This window comes from Aulonocara sp. 'chitande type north' Nkhata Bay, linkage group LG20 (genome assembly GCF_057382095.1).
Source record: "Aulonocara sp. 'chitande type north' Nkhata Bay isolate Kocher_YH1m ecotype deep benthic linkage group LG20, A_spYH_male_GT1.1, whole genome shotgun sequence".
Lineage (NCBI taxonomy): Eukaryota > Metazoa > Chordata > Actinopteri > Cichliformes > Cichlidae > Aulonocara > Aulonocara sp. 'chitande type north' Nkhata Bay.
The window spans coordinates 21,825,947-21,849,821 of NC_141363.1; the positions used below are offsets into that span (position 1 = coordinate 21,825,947).

The 23,875-nt window shown below is 42.2% G+C and overlaps 1 protein-coding gene across 4 annotated transcripts in view; it reads right to left on the minus strand.

Moving 5' to 3' along the window:
• Positions 1–993: 993 nt before the first annotated feature.
• The window catches only part of gripap1 (GRIP1 associated protein 1), a 46,159-nt gene continuing 23,277 nt past the window's right edge, over positions 994–23,875 (minus strand). For 3 of the 4 annotated variants that reach the window (XM_086276560.1, XM_086276559.1, XM_086276558.1), the window contains 8 exons: positions 19,399–19,494; positions 16,478–16,534; positions 16,158–16,257; positions 12,551–12,681; positions 9,556–9,672; positions 9,055–9,148; positions 6,010–6,182; positions 994–2,795 (listed from right to left, as the gene is read on the minus strand). In XM_086276560.1, coding sequence (XP_086132686.1) covers positions 2,715–2,795; positions 6,010–6,182; positions 9,055–9,148; positions 9,556–9,672; positions 12,551–12,681; positions 16,158–16,257; positions 16,478–16,534; positions 19,399–19,494 — 849 coding nt within the window. In that variant the 3' untranslated portion in view covers positions 994–2,714. The remainder of the gene's footprint in view (positions 2,796–6,009; positions 6,183–9,054; positions 9,149–9,555; positions 9,673–12,550; positions 12,682–16,157; positions 16,258–16,477; positions 16,535–19,398; positions 19,495–23,875) is intronic. The other variant, XR_015126574.1, reaches the window with a different exon arrangement.

Below are 23,875 nucleotides of genomic sequence, written 5' to 3' on the forward strand. Positions count from 1 at the left end.
ATAAATAGATCAGTTGATTTTTCATACAGTTAGAAGTCATATCGCAGCGTTTATGTACAGATTTAAACATTGCAAACAAAAAGCTCCAGCCGAGTCCCTGTCCAGCACATAGACCAATCCCAGTGGATCAGGTTAGTGCCATCTTTGAAGCAAAAGTGGAAAAAAAAAAAAGATCTGATTGTGGTGCAGCTCAACTGCTAAGTGATCATTTTGGGGGAATTTTCAGTTGCTTAACGTTTGGTTTAAACACCCTTGAGCTTAAGATTTGAAAATCCTTAAAGCTGCACCAGAAACAGCTCGAGTTTTCCTCCCACATGTTGACATTTTAAACTCCTAACATCAGACGGTGCTGGATATGTGCTGCAGTGTACCCAAAAAAAACAAAAAAAAGCAGTGATATACAGGCAGTTATAACATAAAACACAAAATCTGTTACAAGCATAATGTCCAGGATATAATCACAGCCCAGTTAGATGGAGCTAGCCTGGGGCAGAGTATAATCCAGGGCATAGTCAGGGCCCAGGGCCAGAGTCCAGAAGAAACAAAGGCAAAGCAAAAGGGAAGTGTCTGTCACTTCCTGTCAGATTTCACGAAACAGAAATAAATGCAACGATACAGTCAAAGTCAGTGAACATTATAGAGCAGGAAATAGACCCACCCTGCAGAAAAGCAAAAAAAACCCTGAAAACTGTCTTTGTTGTGTGCCATTTGGTGACTCCGGTAAAGAGGGAAGTATTCACAAACTGATAATAGTGCAAGAAATGTTAGAGCTCTTTTCATCCAGGATATAGACACAGACCACACCAAGGCAGTCATTGAGCTTTTGTTGAACCATTGTGGATCCCAGGCTGCGTCACGCTAATTAAAGCTGTGCAGATTTTTCCTTGTCCAGCTATTACTGATTGCTGTTTGTCATCAATGATGTTTTTAAACCAGGTTTTATCCAGAGTAACCCGACTAAAACAAAGGGAAACATAATCACAAAATCTGGTGTTTTAATATTTTAGCATTTCAGTTTTTATTTCTCGGAGATGTTATTTTGAATAAAAGCCATCGAAACACAGAAACACGGTCACACTAGGTTCGACAAAAGAAACTGTGTCTGAAAATCCAGCTAATAGTCTAAGCCTGGATCCCTTTGCCATCCCTGATGAATTTTAATGACTGTTCTGGTGGCAGGCGCTGAAACACACGGGAGACCATTTTGCATCCTAAAGTGTATAAAAAGCAATAAATAAAGGCCGGGACGCAAAATAGCTGCACAGAGAACCTGTGACGCCTAAGACATTTCACACTGTGAACTCCTGGACGTAGCCACAGCCCAACACAGACAGATAAAGCAACTCTTAATTAATCTAAGGACACAATCAGTTAACGTGTGACACCAGCTGACAGATTAACAGGAAGTTTAACGTGAACATTTGTAGGTAGTCTTTAAGGTACAGGCATTTATTTTTTCTGGTGGTTATGTTAAATCTGTTAAAGCAAACAAGCTTTCCTATGGAATGAAGTTCTTTTAGAAAAACACTTAATAAGAAGTGTTTTTTTTTTTTTAGTGTCATCACAGTTTCACTATAACGTGTAAAACTTGAGTTTCACCAAAGAAAAGGTGATTAAAGCTGCAACAGCTGGTGGATTATCGCTCATTCTCTGGTTGAAACTGCTTAAAAAGTCCAAAGTAAGTATTTTATTTTGAAAGCTCAGTTGCTGACAAACAGCTAGCCTCGTACTACTTTCCTGGCCTAGTTTCTGTGGTGTCTTTGACGTCATTCACCTCAGAGTCTACGGTCTGCTCTGGAGGTCTGTTGGTGGTTAGATGGTCGTAGCCACTGATATAAAAGTCAGAAGTGAACACATCTGGACGAGAGTTTGAACGACATAGAGGACACCACAACAGAGACCTGACCACCATGCAGGCAGGAAAGACAAGGCAGTGGCGAACTGAACTTTCAGAATAAAATATGCAAATACTGCATCTTTTAATTTGGGGGGGGTGGGGGGGGGGGGGGGGGTACTCAGGTGTCATGATGACCTCATAAAAATCTTACATTTGGTTCCCTAAGAAGATCAAAAAGGTCAGCTGACAGCATAGACATAGCCCACATACTCAGTAATGTGCGATTCGTTAGCAGACGGGACATAATCAGATCACAACAGAGTTACTGCATACAGGAACCAATGTCAGTCATTTAGGATAAGCGTCCTTCAGGATATAGCCAGGCCCTGACAGACAGACAGAGTGTTAAGACATAAAGTAGAAACCAGTGAAAGCAAAGATTTACAGACAACAGAAAGCACGAGTCTGTTATAATGTGACCACTGCAGGTCGTAGCCAGGACTCAGAGCAAACTGAGCAGTGCGCTCTAATGACAGTACATTCAACATAGACGTACATGAGTTGAGGCCAGCTTTTAATATCCTCAGTGTTTCCATTCAGTGTCTTCTTCTACGCCTTTAAAAAGTACTGCTTCCTCCAGGCTGAAAAGCATGACATGGACATTATTTCAGCATTTAGTCACAACCCAGGCTGAAATGGTGAAAACATAACAGCTTCAGGCAGTAGTCAGAGCCTACAGCAGGTCTTAGCGCAGAGATGGGGTAAGGAAGAAAACCTGGTTCCAGGTGTTAGCCTGAGTCTGGCTGACACCTTCCAGCTGAGGTGAATGGTAGTGGTGAGATGGAAGTGACTGCATGGATTAATCCAGGTGATAGCCTCATCCTGACCCAGCAGCACTGCTACCGGGACTGCTCTCTTTACTGAGACGAACTAATTCCTGGGACAACAGCTCCAGGTCCTGCAGAAAACAGAAAGAAAATGTTTATATATCAACAGCTTTACAGCCCATCTCTGAAACAGCAGCACCCGTTTTTGGATAAAATCTTACTCTGAACATGAAGACCAGGAGATACGATGTAATCTTTTATCATTTAATTCATCTGCAGCTAAAAGAAAATAACAGCAGAGCCCAGACTATAGTCTGTATCACAAAAGTGAATTATTACAAACCTATAAGCTATAAATTTGTGAACTCAGTAATTGAAATGATTTCAAGCAAGTGCCTCAAGTAAAACATCATTTTGTAATTTACAACATCTGTTACTAACAGCTGCAGTACGCTCAGTGTGAAAAACACAAGTACTTAATAAGACACATTTCATGGAAAAAGGTTGTTCCATGATTAAAGCCACTGATCTGTGCTTGAAGGCTCTGAAAACTGAATTTTCTCTCAGCTGATTGATCAGATATGTAGCCATTTTATTTTGAATGGGATGTGGCTGCACTGGTCAGCAGAAAACGATTTTTCAAAATAAAATGTTGACAAATGGGACATTTAAAGTCAATTCTTTGAATTTCTCCCCCTAAACCAGTGGTTCCCAAACTTTTCTTTCGCTAGGCCCCTCTTTGTTTTACAAGAAAAATGCCCCTGTGGGATCCTGTTTGTCTGTGATTTGAACCGGGGGAACAAATTACGGCAGGATCAGCCTGATGTTATTTGTATCCCGCTGTAACTTTACTGTATAAAGAGCAAACATCTCTAAACTGTCAGGAGTAGGGATGGGTACCGGTGCCCGAAGAGGAGAGTCCTGGCCCCTAGCCCTGCCAGTATAGCAGAAATGATGAGGATGATGATGCAGCAGCAGCCGTTCTTCTCTGCGTGAGTAGCTTAATGTTCGTGTGTAATTTACGTTGAGTAGGCTAACCACGTTATTACATTAATGCATGTAAGGTGAACTAGCAAACATCATCATAGCTACATGCGGCTGTCTTCTTGTTTGATGGCAGATACTCCCTTCACCCTGGCCAAAAAGGCTAAAATGACCAAAGAAAAAGTGGAAAACAGCTAAACATGAGAGGTTTTTGGACAAAGTTTGTGTTTTTTCCATTGTTTAAGCACTGCTTCCAGCCAAGAGTGATACCATATATGCCCCATAGCTGCAGAAAAGGCTAACATTGTTATCTTTTTACAAAAAACAGCTGAACATGAGAGGTTTTTGGACCAATTTTGTGTTCTCCATTCTTTAAGCACCGGTTTGAGCACCGGCACCGTTTCAAAAGTACCGGTTTGGCACCGGTATCGGATAAAACCTAAACGATACCCATCCCTAGTCCGGAGCAGTTAGTCATTACAACAAGTGTTTGTGAACTAAAAGCCAAGAATGTGGGATCCTGTTTGTCCGTGATTTGAAGAGCCCAGCGCTGCTCCCGATGAAGGGAAAACCAATTCTGCAGGGAGACCTACTTTGGCACTTGTGCAGGTGAAACCAAAGGGAAGATGCTTCACCATATTTTCTAGTCTTTGTCTTGGAAGGAAGCTGGTTTGGAAACATATTCAGCGATGCTTCATCTCCTGCTTTGCGTTCGTGTGGAGCCCCGTCAAAAACCTGTCCATTACGCTAGCAGTGTCCAAGGGTTTTTGTTTTTTTTCCCCTTTTCATGCCACGCCCCCCTTGCAATGGCTCTGCGCCCCCCCTAGGGGGCGGGCCCCACACTTTGGGAAGCTCTGCCCTAAACCAACTCGCTCTCTAAAAACTGATCTTAGATGCAGCAGACTTGTGGGGGGTTGGGCTTCACCTGGCCGAATTTTTCGATTACTTTTTGAAGTCGTCCTTGGCTGTGCATCTTTCTCCTGTTTGTGCTCTCGTTTCTAATCCAACACACAACATCTGCTTCCTCCGTTTTTGTCGGAACTGTAAGCTGGCAAACAGCTGGCAGATAGATTACAGCCACCTTGTGGTGGTAGTGGTACACTACATGCACAAGACAGATCGGACAGATGTCCGTAAAAACGTAAATTTTTTTTATATTTTATGACAAACTTGTTTTTGCGTAAGGTTAAGCTTTGTAAGCTATTTTATTTTTATTCAAAAACCATGAACATCCCCATTTATGGCTGATTTAGACTTCTGAGCGAATCTTTGTACAACTTCACCTTCGCCGTGTGTGTGTGTGTGTGTGTGTGTGTGTGTGTGTGTGTGTGTGTGTTCCAGCCACGATAGAAAAAAATAATATGTCAGGACTTTTCCCCCCATTTTTTCTTGTAGTGTGTTTTTTGTTTCTTTTTCAAAGTCAAACGTGTTTGTCCCTGAAGTGTTTCCACATCTTTGGACTTTACCTCACGCCTGATGCTTTCAACGATCTCCCTCTAGGAAGATCTGACACTTGAAAGAGCGATGATTATTCCTTATGCTGAGACAATGATTGATATTCTCTCAGTGATTCATTCAAACCTGCGGTGAAATGCTATATGAGGAAAAAGCATAGGAGGAATCAATGTTACGGAACAGGCCAATCACAGCAGTTGCGTTGACGTGGCGTGCTGTTAGATTTTCATCAAAGCGCCCGTATGCACAGCACAGATTGCTACACTTGCTGTTACTGCGTGTGTGTAATTGTTTGTGTGAGATAAAAGCGAGTGGTAGACCATGGACATTCGCTGTTTTGGCGATGACCTCGCACTGGGGCAAAGTGGTTTGGATGAGAACCATCAACTCCAAGTCTGAGCTGATGGTTCTTAGCTGGAAAAGGGTGGAGTGACCACATAAAGAAACCCACAAGGCTGATGGTCTCCGTGTGTGTACATTACCTTAATGAAACTGTACATACATTGTTTACGTGTTTCATCTTCAGTCTTTTATTAAGTGTTTATTGATGTTTCTATCAGATTTCTTTCAGCTGTATTAATTAATCATTCTCAGTAATGAGATCAATGAAGATTTCCTGGACAAAGATGAATGCAGCAAACTGATGGATTAGCAGATTAAAAATTAATAATAAGACCTGTGGAAACACTTCAATCAGTCTCAGCCAATCTGAAAAAACATTGTTTAGCCACCTGTGAAACTTCCAGGCTGTTCTTTCTGCTGTTATTGGTCTAAACAGTCAAGTCGGTGAAGATGAAAATCATCCACCCTGTGTGTGTTTGAATCGGTAATTTAAAGGATATTTTATAGAACTAAACCCTCACCCCGTGGAAACTGTCCATGTAGCATGTTGGTGTGGACCGTTACCTTCTGCAGGTGCATGTTCTTGGTGAGCTGCTCCTCCAACATGTGCTGCAGCTTCTTGTTCATCTCCCTCAGATTCTCGTCTCCTGGTTTCACCAGCTCTCTTAGGACCGAACCCAGACCTCCCCGGTCTCCCTGAGAGCCTCCGTGACCTCCGACTGTGCTCCCCGACACATCTGAGCAGAAAAGCAAAGACGCGAGATTCAACAGAGATTCGTTTTAAAAGAAACATGCTGGTCAAACGGCCCGAAGAAAACACCAGAAGCAGTCACAACAGGGAAATAAGGAGATAAGAACAAGGAGATGAAGAGGAGGGTGAGGAGTGGAAACAGGAGGTTTGTTTGTTTTGGTGTTTTCCTTTATTTCTAACCAAACGTTGCACACAAAAACACAGAGGTGAAGCTCGCCACCAATCATGGAAACAGACATTAAAAACTGACTCTAACGGTAAGAAAACACAGCGTGGCTAACATTAGCAGTGCTAATAGTACCAGCAGGCTCACCTGCTTGGTTACACACCGCTTGAATAGTTACGTCTGTATTTACTCGAGCACAGCAGACACACAGCCATTTATGTTCTACATCAAAAATCTTCCCACGCTGCTAGTTTGCAACACAGATCATGGACATTATCTACGAGGTCTGTGGTGCAGGACACTCTGGGTAGTTACAGGTGGCTTTGAACATTTCGTTTTTGGTAGCCGAGTCAGCTAACCCCGTCATCAATCATCGGCAGCTCATCTATTCGATGTGTTTCCTATCATCACAATAAATCGTTTATACGGTTTACTGGGGTGACTCTGTCATCCCTCCAAAGCTGTTTCACCCAGATTCTGGCGATCACAATATCAGTGAGTCATCATCTCGCCAGGAGCTGCCGAGAAGCCCTCAAGCAAGGCACCGCCCACTCAACTGCTCCTCGTATCATGCTGGAAACTCTGCAGCTGGTTAAACGGACTGCAGCGCGCTCAGTCAGCTTTTCAAGACAAGTTTTAAACAAATGTAAATGAACACTGAATGTAAAGCATATAACTGTGTGTGCGAGTGCTTTTCTAACGAGTGCAGTTTGAAATATTCACACACACACAGACAGTCCAGCCTTTAGAGAAGCAGCTCCGCTCTCAGTTTTACTGCCCATTAGATTTACCATCATTACTGCGTTAATGGGAGTGGAATGGAGAGACAGAGGAGGGCTGAAGCAGTCAAACATGAAATTGAAAACAGCAGGAGAGAAAGGACAGCGTGAGGCAGCGGGACGAGGGGGGGAGGGATGGAGGAAAGGTAACTATTTATACAGCACATTTCCCACAGAGTCGTTCAAAGAGTTTTACACTGAGGGGAGCGAGAGGATTAACATGAGAAGCTGCTTTTTGTTTACTTCTGTTTAAAATCCAAACCTGCCACGTTTCAGTCCATCTGCAGTTCACACTCAGACTGCACGATTGTTCAGATTGTTCTATTTTACGGCTTTAATTTGATTTTTTTACCACAGAAATCAAAGCCACAAAAATAAGGCACACAATATCTATCATATCCTTCTGCAGCAGCGACCAACTTTCTAATTCATTCTAAAGAGCCACATTTATTACAACACAAGCTGAAATCAGTCGCTTGAAGTGGACCTCTGCACCTCTTACACCTGTGCGGTGAACACTGGTGCTCCTCAGGTGAGTCAAAATCTGGCAAATGGTCCAGGTGTGACCAAACAAAGTGTATGTGAGGCCAGGAATGATGACCTTGAACATAACTTCAGCCAGACGAGGAGGACGATACTTAATTGAAAAATAAGTCTGCTGATAGCTGAACAAGTTATTAAAAACACTTCACACACGGCAGCGTCACCTTTTGAAGACGGACGAGCGGATAAATATAGCAGCGGTGAAACATCAGAGACGTACAAATGTATTTACAGAGACGTGGGAAAGTGAAAATCACTCAGACCAACGAGTTTCTCCGTCCTGACATCCGTCCAGCACGAACTTCTCTCCGTCGTGTTGCAGTGGAAACGGCTCGGCACGAGCGGCACATGAAAGTGTTAAGCACGCCTGTTTTTTCCACCGCTTGTTCCTGTTTTCTCCAAACACAAAGAGTCCATGTAAACCTGAGCGCAGGTAAGTGAAGCGGCAGATTAAAGTGGTTCTAATTAAGTGTCACTGTCAGATAAACGACGTGCTGAGCTGGCTAACTTTCTGCTGACTGACGCACTTTAAGTACCTCAGAGTTTGGATTAGCACTTTGCACCAGCGACTCTTCTCTCAGTTTTACCACTGAGACGAGGATTATTTCAAAGACATATTAAATAACCGTTTTGTACCTCGGTCTGTTAAATGTTCCAAAACACTAAAAATGAAGATAATCAGCATTTTAAAGAAAATCTTTTTCTTTTTTTCTTTGAACTACATCACACTCCTACCTGGTGCTTACTTTACAGATCATAAAGCAGAAAAAGAGCCCGGAGTCGTTTAGCAATGGTGATGTCATAAAGTTTGTGAGGACAGCATTTCCAGCTCCGGTGTTTACAAAACTGTAGCAGCAAACAGAGTATCGATAGATATCATATCCATTTCCAGCTCCATGTTTTTAGTCTTAGGCTCAACTAAAGTAGCTTTTCGTGACTCACAGTTAAAGATGAGATGACCATGTTAACGCTCAGCTCTCAGTGACAATATACAGACCCAAAATCACCACACCTCACACCTGTGAGCATCGAGCACGGCTCCACAGAAGAAAAAAGCTGAACTGTAGCTAGCTAGGTCAGGAGCTAACTATTATTAATAATGCTGAGTCACAGAGTGGATGTCCACAGCAGTCCTGACATGACATTCATGGCTGTTTCCCATGAATTGGGACTCGACACCACATCTCCACTTTCTGACCACTCCTGCCTGCACACACGTTCATGACGCCAACTTTGACATGTCTTTGCCTTTTTTGCTAAAAGAAATGTTCCTGGTCTGTGGTTGAAACAAAAACTGAATCACAGATGCTCCATAACTAACTACAGTTAAGTTCCAGATGTTTCTGTGAGGAGATGAAACGATTTCTCACCTCTGCGGCTGTCCATCACGTACGTCTCTATGATGGCGCTCTTTCTGCAGATGTCTTCAGCCATCGATGAACAGCTCACCTCCAGATGTTTCACCTGAAACAGACAAAAAACACAATGTGTTTATGTAACAACAAACTAAGTCCTTTCTTTAGCATCATTAAACCTGAAACAACTTATTAATATTTAAGTGATTAATAAAGTTCTGCTGAATTATCCACTGGCCTCACAGTGCTACTATACAAACTACCTAAATATTAAACAGACATTAATAATGCATCTAAAAATACAAACCTGCATCTAAAAACAGGACAGACGTTTTACTGTTGACTCGAATAACAAAGAGAAGCATTAAAGCCTCTAAAAGGCACAAGTGAGGCGTTAAATCAGGACGTGGAGAATGTTCTGCTTTCTCTGTTAGTTTTCCACTCCTGTGTCATGTGCTTAGGACTTCAGGAACAGGACATATAGTTTGCTTTCTGGTTTAGCCAAAGACTCCTCACCTTCTCCTCCAGCATCCATTTCTCCTGCTGAACCTCAGCGAGCCGCTGGAACAGCTCTCCGACCTCATCATCGGATAATTCGGCGGGGCGCTGAGACTGAGGGCTGCCTCCTCCGGACTGACAGACACACACAGAGGCTTCAGTTAATGTGAAAGCTCTGCTGCCTTGCTTTATAGCACTTCAGAGCTCATTCAAACCCAGAAGCTCATTATGCAACCAAGAGGGAATTCGTCACATTATTGGACACGTCACAGGGAAGAGTCCTAAAGAATCGGATGAGGTTGAGGCTGCCTTATCGTTAACAGTTTATTTGTAAAGAAAAAGTACTGAAGCTGTGTCTGATGTACTGCACATGTGTGGAACGCCAGGACTGAAATAACAACACTTTTATAACCACTCTTTTAAGTTGGGTTAAACACACTGGCCAGAATCATCAGGAAAACAGACACAATAATGTTTGGTAATAGACTCGTCGCTGTAACTGCTTTTTCTGTGTTTAATCAAACTCAAAAGCTGATCATTCGCTGTATCTCAGAGGTTACAGTGTCTGATGTGCAGCTTCCTGCTGGTACAGTCAGGTGCTAATGGCAGGACAGTGAAGCCAAACTACAGACGTCTTAAAAAAAAAAACAACTTATGGTGCCACATGAGGAGACTCTCAAATGCAACTGTGAGAGTGTCGTATTTCCACCTGAGAAAAGGTTTCTAAGACAGAACTTCTCCTCTTCCATTATGGAGGCATGTGAGCTATTTGATAAGAGAGCTTATTAGCAGATTTACACGTTGGTCAATCAATAAAGTTGTTCCTCTTCTCTTAAGTGTTCCTGGAGTTCCTGCATTGTGAATCGTTTCATCCTCTCTATGCATCTTGGAAGCAGGTGAAGTTGTGCCAGAAGCTTTTGCTGCCTTTCACAGGCTTGCTAACATGAACATTACCTCAGTTGTGTGCGAGAGGATCAAACTGCTGCCACAGTCTGTTCTGCTTTTACACTTCGGTACAGCAGCTGCTATCACAGTTTGGGTTCAAGATAATAAGCAGACTTTGTAGTCTCGCGTGTTAAACTCTGCTGAGCCGAACTTTAAAGTCGGATGGAAACAAGCGAAAAAAGTCATCATCATCAGCCCACTGAGATCTATATGTCTGAATGCACACAAAAGCATTCAGTTTGTAGTTTCTCATTAAAATTTAAAGTGTGGACCAAAACGGGACCTTTGAAGCACGCTGAGGCTTTAATCATCACAGAGGTGTCTGATGGGAAACGTTGCAGCAGCAGGACATCATCAAACCCTCTTTTCTCTCATGTGATGCTGTTGCTAATAACAACCGCATCACCACAGTAAACTGAAGTGATGGAGGACTCTGCAGTGTCATGTTTTGACAGAAACACTCATCGACATACAGAGAGTCTGTCAGCTCTATTTACAGTGTTTCTATCAATAGAAACACACACACACACACACACACACACACACACACACACACACACACACACACACACACACACACACACACCACTGACAGAGATAAATATGGCACCAGGAACTTTAAAGATAAATCAGTTGTAAAACGTAATAAAAGAACAAAAGAGAGGATGACGGGATGTTACAGTTAAATCTGTCTTTCAATACAACCTGGAGGTCAGAGGTCGTGATTTGACCTGACACAGAGCTAAGAGGTCAGGAGCAGAAGCTTGTTTAGCTTTCACTGAATACACTAAAAACACTAATTAATCCACTTTTAACATGACAGTTTTTATCTGTCGAGGTTTCAAACTGTGACTTTTTCTTACATTTAGTTTTAACACAGCTTTAATAAATACCACTGTTTACATTTTAATGTGATGAAAGCGCACAGCCGGTCAGAGCTATTCTCCATTATTCTGCCAAATTAATTTTCTGCTTCACTTTCCTAAAGCCTGAAGTATTCAAACAAAAAGGCAAAAGTTATCAGAAGGTTCTGAGAGCAGCTCCATAAAAACCTGTTTAAAATCCTACTCTTGGGCATATTCACACAGCTTCCAGCATGGCTGAAATTTTACATCACATTAACTGAACTTTGAGTTGAACCTGGGTCTTTGCAGGAAATGGTCCAGAGGTGAACAAGAAGATGGCCTTGAATGTGAACATATTTTAATCACACATTTTAGTCAGTTTATTATTGTAGAAGGTTAAAAAAAAACCCTCAGATGTTAACCTTTTATAGCTGTTGCTATGAAAACAATGTGTCCTTCCAACAGCATTAGTTTGTAGCTGCAGACACAAAGTAGCACTTCAATTAAACCTTCATCTGAAATTGAGATTTCGTCAACTTGCCTGAGGTTTTGTGTAAGCACTCAATGTGTGCTCCAGTAGCTGAACAGCAGAGAAGTCGTATCCAGTAAAGCCTTTAATGATGCGTAAATCTGTCACAAAGTAACATCAGCAAACTGCAGCTGGAGCATTAAAAGGCCCATCAGAAAATTTTCCTTTCACTGTTTCCTCAATCAGTCGATCTGTGATCTCGCTCACGGCTGAATCCAGAGCTGGCCGGAATCTCCACATCCTGAAGACGATCCAGCTGCTGTTGCTGGTCATGTATGAAGTACTGATGGAACGTTTTCAGCATTTTCAGGCGTTCAGCCAGAACGCCATTCTGGCTTAAGCAGCTGCTGACTCCAGGCTGACAGGACATATTCTCAGATGTTCATGTTTGTGTTTGGATTTTGAGATTCATGATGTTGATCACATTTCAGCCATAAACCACCATCAGTACAATGAAAAATAAATAAATGATAACGTGAGATATTGAACCAGACGAGGTCCAAACACCAGTCAACAGAGAGAACAGATGAGTGCATGGCAGCCATTCAAAAGCACCATGATCAGGCAAACTGAAAAACACTGCCTGCTCTGTAAGTTGGAGCTGAGTGTGCTGGCTGGGATAATGTCCACACCAAAGCCTGAAGTGTCACAGACATCAAGCTCTGTGTTTAAGGTGGCGAGGAGCTCCACCCACCTTATTCTGATTGGTCGACTGAGACTCCTTCATCATGTCTTTGTAGGAGAAGGAGGACACGGAGGACGAGTCTCCGGTCTGCTGAGTTCGACTGGGACTGTTGATCTCTGACAGAACTAGCTCCTCCAAACCTGAAAGAACAACAATTTCACTCTAAGCATCAGGACATATTCACCTCTTTAAAGCTGCAGTCCACCCCAGACAAACTCTAAATCCCCCAGCTGTTTGACAAAGACTTTTACTTCAACTGCCTTTAATACGTAGCCTTTTACTTTGAGTCTGTTCAGTCCTGTGAGAAATTAAGAACACTCCATGTTTCAGTAGCTCGTAGAAACACTTTTAGCAGCATCTATATGACTTCATCAGTCTCTCACATCACTGGGGAAGAATTTTGGCCCACTCAACCTTGCTTCAGTTCATTGAGGTTTGTGGGCGTTCATGTTCGCACAACTGTCTTAAGGTCCTGACAGAGCATTATAATCCGGCTGAGGTCTGGACATGGACTGGAGCATTGCAACATCTTGATTCTTTTCTTCTTCAGTGTGCTTAAAGCAGGACACTGTTCAAAGCACAGCAGTAACATAAGGTCTATTTATGGCAATAAATGATCCCTTTAAGCAGTGGATTGGTGAATATACCTTTTAAGAGAGCATACGTTCTTTGAAAGCAGAAAGCCGTCTCTTTAGAATTGCAAACATCCCTTAAAGGCAGTAAGTTGTCTATTAAAACGTACACTGCCCCTTTAAGACTGTTGTTTGAAAGTGGCAAGTTGCCGTTTATGGCAGAAAACTGTCTTTAAAAACACCACAGTGTTCCTGTAAGATACTGGACCACCATGTTAAGCATGTGGACAGTCCATTTAAAGACCAAGACTATTCCTTTTAGTATATGAACATCATTTTAAAGCCTCCTGTTCATATAAGACCTATTTATGGCAATAAAGGCTGTTATTGCTTTCAGAAAGCAAACTGCTCTGTTAAGCTGCTGGACTGTCAAACAATCTTTTTAAAAAAATGTGGACATCCTTTTAAAGCAGCAAGCCGTTTCTGTAGGAATGCAAACAGCCCTTTAAGGCAGTAAGCTGCCCATTTAAATGTGGGCTGTTCCTGTAAGAGTGTGATTGTTGCTTTGAGGTAGTAAGCTGTCTGTTTACGGCAGTGAAACTGTGTTTTTAAAGCAGCAAGTTGTCCAAGTAAGACAGCAGTGAGAGAACTGTCCCTTTAAAGGACAAAGTCACTCCTTTAAGGATGTCCTTTTAAGGCAACTGGCCGACCCTTCAGGCTGTCCCTTTATTGTCCAAGGCAATGAACTGTCTCTATAAGACATCCCACTTTACCATTAAGACCGTGGACTGTCACTTTTAAAGCAGCACGCTGTCCTGTTAAAACGACAAACTGCCCCTTTAAGGCACTGGGACGTCCCTATAAGGCAGGTACTGGGAGAGATGGATAAGTAGCTACTTTAAAATGTCTGATTCTCAGGTTTGTGCAGAAGAGGCTTTTAAACATTCAGCACTGCTCATAGATTATACATGAAGCTCAGAACTACCCTGCACCGCTCCAACTGAGAGTGTGTGTGTGTTTGTGTGTGACAACAGAGAGTCTGCTAAATAAGCACCAGAGAATAAGAAAATATGCAATAAAAGAATAACATTTAAATAATATTAAGTGGAAAAAGTTAAAACTTTCAAAATTCCATTTGATGCAGGTGTGGGCAAGAAGTGTTTTGGTTGTGTGTGTATTTGCTTGTGTTTTGCCAGCAGACGCCAGTGTGTCCAGCTCAGCTCTGGGAACCAGAGCGCTCCATTAAATATTAAGCAGGAGGTTCCGGACTGAGCCAGAACCTCCTGACGCAGGGCTAGCATGCCGCTTATTATCGGACTGGTCACGTTACAATCACATCTTGGCCACACACACACACACACACACACACACACACACACACACACACACACACACCCAAAACTGCTGTCTCTCCTTCCTGGAGTATTTAAATGGGAGCACCATCCTGTTCGGGGATTTACGTCCTCTACCTCTAAGTTTCAGAGTCCCGTCAGGTTCAGCTTTATGGAGCTCTAAGTGTGCAGCAATCGATAACCTGCAGAAACATGCAGTGCTAATGTCTACAGATTACTCGAGAGAGGAACAGAGTTTCCCATCCAGAGCACATCACACCAGGTGTTTTACAGGACATGAAACTGGTTTTAAAATGCCCAGCTCTTCCAGGATAAGTGGGTCGCCTGCTTTAGACACCGACTGATTGCCATCCAGGGCTCCAGCCTCCAGCACAGATGCTGATGATCATGGATGAACTTGTGCTGCATGAGCACAAGGCTCTTGGCTCATTGGTTGGAGGCATGATTGTGACAAGTGTATCATCGAGCAAAAGCTTGGACCACTGTTACTGAAACGACACCTAATAACTGTGACATGACTTCAGGTATGGTGTCAACATGTTTCATGCTTCTCATATACCCTGTGTTTGTGAATGTTTCGTCAGCAGCAGACGTCAGCATAATCTTGTACATTGTATCCTGAGGCATCTCTGTGATGACTTTTAGTTTTTTTACTGGAACGTTTTTAACAATTACAGGCATAAATCAGGACAAACCTACGTAGACTCATTTTTAAAAAGCTATTATTAGAATTTATCAAATCGTCATCAAAAACCTTATTTACACCAAGGGGGCAGTTTTTTCCTTTCAAAACATCCTGAGCCTGGAGGCATACAATAATGTTGAAGTCTCCATGTAATGTACATGTGTTACTCCACAGAAGACTCACCTTTTAAAACTACGGGCTGCTTACTTAACATCTGTTCTGTGAAAAAGGGCGATTCTGAGCATAATGTGCACATGAAAGAGAATCGGTAACGATAGACAGCAGTGCTATGAACAAAAAAAAATGTACGCACATATCAAGCTCCATAGTTTCCTTTTAAAGTGTACTACAAGGCAGCACAGGAGCACAGTGGTTAGCACGGTCACCTCCCTGTCAGCGAGATGCTCCTGGACTCAAATCCACAGCCACCTTCGGTCTTTCTGTGTGGAGCTTGCACTCTCTCCCTTGCATGGTTGCAAGTGGACTGGCTCTTGTACAGCACATTTATACTAGGCACAAAGCTTTATACAACATGTCTCATTCACCCATTCACACACACATTCACATATCATTTTTCTATATCCAAGGCCTTTCTATTTAACTTCCACACTCCAACAAATGCATCAGGAGCAACTCAGCAACTACAGTATCTTTGGCACGCAGATCAGAGCAGCCATGGAGAGAACCACCAACCTTACGATTAACAGATGACCTGTTCTACTTCCTGAGCCACAGCCTCCCCGTCACACTGTTTAAGCCTCTAATTGGTTGCCCTGCTAACAGCAACTACCAGAGCAAATAGGTGGGGCTTCTTTCTGGTTTTGTAAATCCTGATGGGAAAATTGACCATTTCACCGAATGAGAGGAAACAGATTAAAGGTTTTCAGACTCTGAAGCTGATGTTGCGTCAGTGGGACTGAAGAATGAACAGACAATACCAGCATTTAACTAAACGTAGGGGCATGCAGACGTGAGGACAGCATCACAGTTCGGGGTGCGTACAGTACCTGTCCTGGTTTTGCTGTTGGTCAGAATCTCCTGGAGCCTCTCCTGCAGTTTGTCTGCTCGCTTCCTCTCCAGCTGCAGCTGCCGCTTCAAATCCTTCAGCTACACACACACACACACACACACACACACAGGTTTATTTTCTAATTATTATTTTCCATGCACCACTGCTCTCAAATTACTCTGCTAAATATTTTTCCTTTCTCATTGCTATTCAGATTCTCGTCTTGCAGTATCGGTTCATCAGTCTGCGTCTGTCACTCACACAGTCCATCCGTCTCTTTGTCTCTGGCAGCATCAGTCAGATAAACAGTAAACTTACCGCTGCGCTTCCCTTCTTCTCAAGAATCCTCTGACCGTCCACAGTGTCCTTTATCTCCTAAACAAAGAAAGCAGGTCAGAGACATCACTGTCAGTTACTCTGATCGTTCTAGTTCATTTCCAAAGTAAAAACGCCAGAAACATTTCCTGAACTGAGAATTTACTGCTTCTGTTTGTCAGACATTATATTTTCTGACTTTTTCAGGGCATTTTATACTATTAAAAAAAATGCACAATACCAAACATGAACACCTGGGTCCATACTGTAAACGTGCCAGATCTAGCTTAAAATGGACATTTTCATCTGCAGTCACGATTGATGAAATTATTAAACACGAAAAAAACCCCAAACCAGCAAAAACACAGACACCAGCCAGAACCATGTCAAAGTGAAAGCAAGCCTGTAGCTGATTTTAAATCTGCTCAGCAAATTATTTTGGTTCCTTAACATTTTGGCCCACAAATTCTGTGCTGTGATCTGCAGAGCATCGTGCAAACACCAAGCTAAACAGACGCTCGCACCTCCACACAGCATAAAGGGAGGGTGACGCTAAAGGCAGACACTAAAACACATAAGCTGGGTGAATAAACAAAGAGAAGAGTAAACAGATTTTGGTGCTTTTTAAACAGGTCCACAGTTCCTGGGTTCAAAGTGACACATTTGTAAAGGTTAAAAACCTCGGCCTCAAAGGGACCGTCTCCTTTTATCTCTAGCGTGGGCCGCTGCATCAACCATGTAAAGACCTTTCAGAGGACCTGCTCAAAGCTTTGCTGCAGTGCTGCAGACCACTTCAGCTCTGCTGGGAGAAATCCTAGTAAAGGTGATCGGCTTTTTCCATTAGGACTCCTAAACTGTGGAACCGTCTGCCCGTTGTGTCTCCTCATTATTGTTTCTTTTTATCATGTTCTTTGCTTTGTTCTTGTAGAAGTGTTTCACCCTTTATCATCCAAGTATCATACAGTGATAGACTTGTTTTAGAATTCTGAATTTTCTCTCTAGCTCAAAAAAGATGAGCAGCAGCGCTAACGTTAAGCGTACCTACTCAAGTCTCGGCAGAACGGATTTTCCTGCCCGTGTTCAGACAGCAGTGCGTTGTGAATGCTTTGTGATCCCTGAAAAGCTCACCTTGGAATTTTGTCTGTAGCACAAAGGTTACCGGAGTTACAATGATTTAAAGAGCATTCGAAAGGCTAGAAATAAATAAGTAAATGTATTTGTGTATTATTAATTTCTTATTGTAAAATTCTTTGTCATTTATTAAGAAGTGTATGTAAGAAGGGGGAGGGGCGGGGCAGAGACTCATGATTGACAGCTTCTGTGTAGGGGTGGGTGTTGATTATCGATTTATCGATTAAAATCGATTCTAGCTTGGATAACGTGATATCGATTCATTAAAATCTTGAATCGATTTTTAAATATACATTTATTTTGCCCTCAGGTTAAACCTCACAAAATTTAAACAACCATCAAACAGCTAAAACAGTAACTGAGAGCAGGAACACAGATTCTGCACAAAGACGTAAACACAAAGCTCGACCCGCTGACCGATCAGAATCAGCGAGATGTCGCCTTTCTCACCGACACGTCGGGGCTGAAAGCCGACAGCGCGCTGATTCTGATGTTTCGGTGGGTCGAGCTTTGTGTTCACGCCCTTTTTGCTCTAGATTCAAAAGCTGCAGGTTTTATCTCTCTCCAAACAATATTGACTGAACCGGCAGCAAAAGAAGATCCAAACTGCGCTTCACATAAACATCGTCATGAATTCACTCTGACTTTTGCTGTTTTGCTTCCACCAGGATAAAATCACACTTCATGCACAGCTCTCTGTCTCTCAGTACTTCAAGAAGTTTCCCGTCTAAAAGTCTGTTTTCTGCATTATTCACTTGCTTGTTACGCACAAGTTGTTTACAGCCTGTCGGCCCCTGGTTTGTTTTTTTTTCTTTTACTTACTTCCAAAAAGAAAACCTAATTTCTGCCGTTCAACAGGCTGCTGAACAAATGTAAACTTTTTACATTTATGCAAAATTGCAAAACTCTCAGCTGTGTCTGTAATCAAACCTCTGTAACTTTGCTCTGCTTCACTTCAGCAGCATCAGGTCACGTTCATATGTTGATTAATGGTTTTCCTCCGTTTTTGATCGACTGCAGAATATTTGTATAAAATCTCAGGCCAGGAAAATCTCCTTCATGTTTTTCTGTTTCATCCTCAGCTACTTTGACACAAAGGCCTCTGCTGTGATGCTCACACCTTTGATGAAGTCTCACAAGTCTCAGCTTTCTTTTTATAAATATAAAAATATGGAAATGTACTGATGCATGATCAGAATTATAATATTTCTGACTGTCTGAGGCAAAATTTCCCCGATTCAAATCTAATTGAATGGGCCGTTTAGAACCACCACTTCATCTAACCCCACTAACTGCATGTCTTTGGACTGCGAGAGGAAGCTGGAGAACCCAAAGGGACCAGTGCTAATCACCATCCCACCGTGCTACCTGCTTCTGACAAATTAAAAAACAAATTAATCAATTTAAATTTACGAGTATTAATTTCTGTTATGTTTGTTTCTCATAGCATTTTACTTGCATATGAAACAGCAGGTATTTGTGTCTGTTTATGTCCATCTTGTACATACAGTGTATGGTCTCAGCCCGCTGGTTCATACTGTAAACATCAACCTTTATTTACAAAAAAAACGAAAAATCACAAATGTAGTTCCATTTTTATAAAGCTCCTAAAAGCTGCTCTCTGTTCTATCATTATAAACAGTAGGAAAAGGACTATAAGGGACTATTTACAGCGGCGTATTAAACCACATTTGGTCTCGTAGACAGAACCGTGTGAGTGGGTCTGAATTAAAGTTTGCAGTCTTTGGACACTGGAGGAACGAGATATATCAGCTCTGATACAAAGCTATTACCTGTTTGAGTTTCCCGATGGTGTCCCCGTGCTCCTCCCTCTGCTTCTCCACCTCCACCAGCTGCTGCTTCAGTTTCTCCATCTCTGACTGCTTCTCCTGCAGGACACAAAGCGACACATCAGGATTTCGTTCAGCAGCTCAAACATCTGGAGGAGAAATGCGGCGAAAAACATTTAAACAAGCTACATTTGCACCTCCAGCGATGCCCCCATGCTCTTAATCCATCTGACACAGAGATTAATTTGAAAAAGGAAACTGCTTTTAATTCCCTTCTAATCTTCTGCCGCTAATTAATTAGACTAAAATCTACATTAAAAACATCTGCAGGCTGTAGCCGCTCACCTGACAGAGGGAGGGGGAAATGTCATTCTGGAGGAAAACAAGAGTCTGTTAATTCCCTGTAACGTCTTACACCTCTATCAACAGCTCACCACGTGGTGGGAGAGAAGCTCTGAGACTTTACTGAGATGTATGACATTATTTATTTAAAAAAAAAAATCACAAATAATAATAAAAACTCTAAACTGCAGGTTTTAAACTCATTTTGTAAGAAAACTTGTTTATTCTTTGCTTTCTTACAGGATGTTACTGTAAATAAAAATATGCCATTGATGACCTGCCAGCTGTTCCCTCTTCATTGCAGCACACAGATGTTTTAGACATAAGGGCACTGACACAGTTTTTCATACTCGATTTAATTGCATTAGTTATTTTGGAAGATTGGAAACAGTTTCTCAAATACAGAAATTTACAAGAAGTACAGCATGTGGACAAAAACCCTGAGCCACCTACACATTACACCTGCAGGAGCTGCTCGACCACAGAGACCCTTGGCATGAAGCTCCCGGTGCAAAGCTTTTGTGCTGATGTTAAAGCCAGAGGAGGCTTGGAGCTCTGCAGCTACTGAGTCAGCAGAGCGCTGGAGACTCTTCATCATTTTGGTTGATGGCTCCCCTTGGTAGCTTTCTGTGGTCGGCCACTTTTGAAATAACACCACTGACAGCTGATCGTGGAACATCTGGGACTGAAGAAACTTCACAAACTGTTTTGCAACAGTGGCATCCTGTTACGGTACCACTCCTAACTTCAGCAGGATCTTAAGAGTGACCCATTCTTTTACAAAAGAAAGCAGACTTCATGGCTAAGTGTTTGATTTTACACATCTGTAGCAATGGGAATTAAAACACCTGAATTCCAGGATTAAGCCTTGTGGAATAAGAGATAAGACTTGCATTTAAATACCTGCTTCTCCAGCCTCTATAATTTTGACTTAATTTCTTCCAAACTATCATTTTTTTTATTATAACTGTGTGCATCAGGTGAACATATTACAAGATATAATTTATAACATCGGAAAAAATGTATTTTCATGCAGATGATTAGATATGGTGAACAGCGTTTACAAACAGAATGCTTCGAGCAGTTTGAGTGATTTAAATTTGTAAAATCAGGCTGCAGGACTCGTGTGCTTTAAGGTTTATGAACAATCAGCTATTTTTTTCAGCATGTTCTGATGTAACTGGAGAGAACAGGGTGAACTGATTATTTTTAATTTGCCATTTAACGTTCGGTTTAACAAACCTTAGCATTGATGTTCAGGAACGAAGACAGGAAACGACATGTGACGGCTGAAACTCAAACCCCCGACACGTGGAGCACCTGCCCGGGACCTGACCTGCCCTCTAATTAGACTTCTTCCATCATTAATTAACTTTTCCTATTAAGTTTCCTCACTCTGGTTTCAGTACCAGGCTGTTATCCAGCAGATAAAACACACACGCACACGCAGACAAACTAATCAGTGCAGCAGGTCTCTGAGGAGAGACTTTCTCACAGACGTATACACGATCACCGTGGTCATCTAATCTGCTGAAAGGGCTCGTTACTGATAACCAATAATTACGCTCATCAGTAATGAGAATTATTATTGGTTATGAGACTCGAATGGTAACCACATATGGAGCTTGTCGCGAAATCAATCAATGTAGAGCAGTGAGACAAACCACGGAAGCCCCAGAGAAGTGCAATCAAACGATGAGTTTATTAACAGCCTGGAGAAAACATCAGCATATGTCTTCTGACCAAAATACATGTTGTGGACACTTATAAAGCAGTGGGGTACATGCCCCCCCATGGCGTCAATGATAGATTAAAATAGGTTCCAGACATTAGTCACAGTTAATGGTACATCTTTAATGCCTATAAACAGACATAGAACTTCTCTTTTCTATAACACCTTCCATACAAGGTAATAAACTTCAAGCCCTCAGGGTCTCTGGGGCTAATTATTGACTCTGATCGTCTGTTACCAAGTAGAATAAAATATATTAAGACACCAAATGAGTTAAGGCCTCAGGCTGGACACATTCCTAGATTATATGTGTTATATGTACTGTGAGCATGCATTGCAGTTATCCTTCTATGTTCTAGTTTCCCTCAGCATGTATCACCTGGAGAGTCACGCCAGTGAAGCTTAAGACCCTCAATGAACCGAACATCAACTCGAAATAAGCACAAATATGCAATGTGTATAAAATACTTCTAACCGTACTTGTAATAAAAGTTAACATAATGGAAGGATCCTCAAATGAACATCTTCAATAAACAACTGTAATGCAGTATCAATACTGTGAGAAATATTATTAGATGAAATAATGCTGTAAAGAATGTTATTAATGCAATTATAATGATGCAGATTATATGGCAGCATTTCTGTATCTCCACAAGCTGTAGCCACAATCAGACTGTGTTAATATTTGGGTCTTTACTCCTTTCAGTTAGTCTTTGTGGAGTTCTGTACACTAAGTGTGTTTATATCCACTGCAGGAATCAGAGCAGGTGGCAAGCGCTCTCCTTTCAGTCTTTGTTTTAGCTGCAAATTACATTTAGTGTTTATGTTTGGATTATTTGAACTTGTACGCAGCCTGGCGGCCCATCACATCACCTTACATCAATAACAACAAACATCTGCAACGTTTAAAAATCTCAGCATCTTTTGTCTGTTTAGTGGAGCCATTTCATTTACAAAACTCTTCTAGAAACAGTGTTGACAGAGCTAATCCAGTGCTTCTTAATACTGACAGTGTGTCACAGTGACCAATTACAGCAGCGCGGTCCAAAAAGCGCCCTCCATCCATCCTCGTTTCACAACAGAGATGTCTGTAAACACTGCAAACAAAATCAATCAGCTTCAAGACTGGAAACAAACACCACCGCGTCGAGCGGTATCCACTCGTCGCACGCTGTAAACAAAGCCTCGTCTTTGTGCTGTGAGTGCACGACGACGACGGGTCAGTGTGGAAACGAGAATCACGGCGCTGAACAACAAGCTGAACTCCGTCCTGCTGACAGATGGCGTGAAGCGTTCAGGGTGTCTGCAGCAGACTGTCAGCGTTCACATGAGCCGCCTCCACTCTGATCGGCTGTTAACACAGCTTAACCTCTCCAAGTTACCATGGAGACAACTACGCTTTAATTAGAAACGTTTTCAATTAGAGCGCACACACAAACGTACATGCCTACACGCACTGTGTGCCTGTCTACACACACGCACACAAGTGTTGATATTTATAGAGGCGCCTTCTGAAACGTCTTGTTCTGGACGCGGATGCTCCGTCTTCACCTGAGCTGCAGTTTAACATTCAGAAATGATTTCAAGCCTCCGTAGAAGCTTCAAAAGTGCAACTGTTAAGAGGTCACAATTACTGAAAAAATTGTCTATGCATTTGATTTTTCTAGGCTGAAATACTACAATTCTTATCAGCAGGCCGTTCTAAAGCTCCCTGAAAGATTTCAGTTGATCAGAAAGGCCACAGTCTGAGTACTGACAGGAACCAGAAAGAGAGATCATATTTCTCCTGCATTAGCTCATCTTTATTGGCTTCCTGTTAGATCCAGAATTTAATTTACAATACTTCTTCTCACATACAAAGGCATGAATGATCAAGCGCCACCATCTCACATCACATCGCTCTCAGACTGCAGCCTTGCCTGTGCTCTGTGGATGGAGGCAGAGCCTTCAGTTGTTCCTGTACATTTGGGAGACGAGATTCTCTCAACTTTTCAGAAACAGGCGTCAAACTTTCCTTTTTGATAAAACTTTTAGGTAGGGCTGGATCAGCTGACCCTCAACCATCCCTTAGTCCTGCTCATGGCCCAAGAAACACTTAGCACTTTTCTCCACATCCACTCTCCATGGATATTATATCCCACTACTGCAAGCCCTCATCTTGTGCCTTTTCTCTCCTGTAGTTTATATTTTGTTCTCAGCTTTCTATCCCTTTTGTTCCTGTTTTCCCCCTCACCGCTTGACTGATCATAGTACATGGCTGCCCAGCCCTGAGCCTGGTTCTGCTGGGGGTTGCTCATAGAGGTTGGTCTGACTGATGGGGTCTTCGCTCCTATATTGGAGTTCAGGCTTCTTAATCTAACTAAAGCACCTTGACATGACTGCTGTTGTGAATTGGAGCTTTACTAT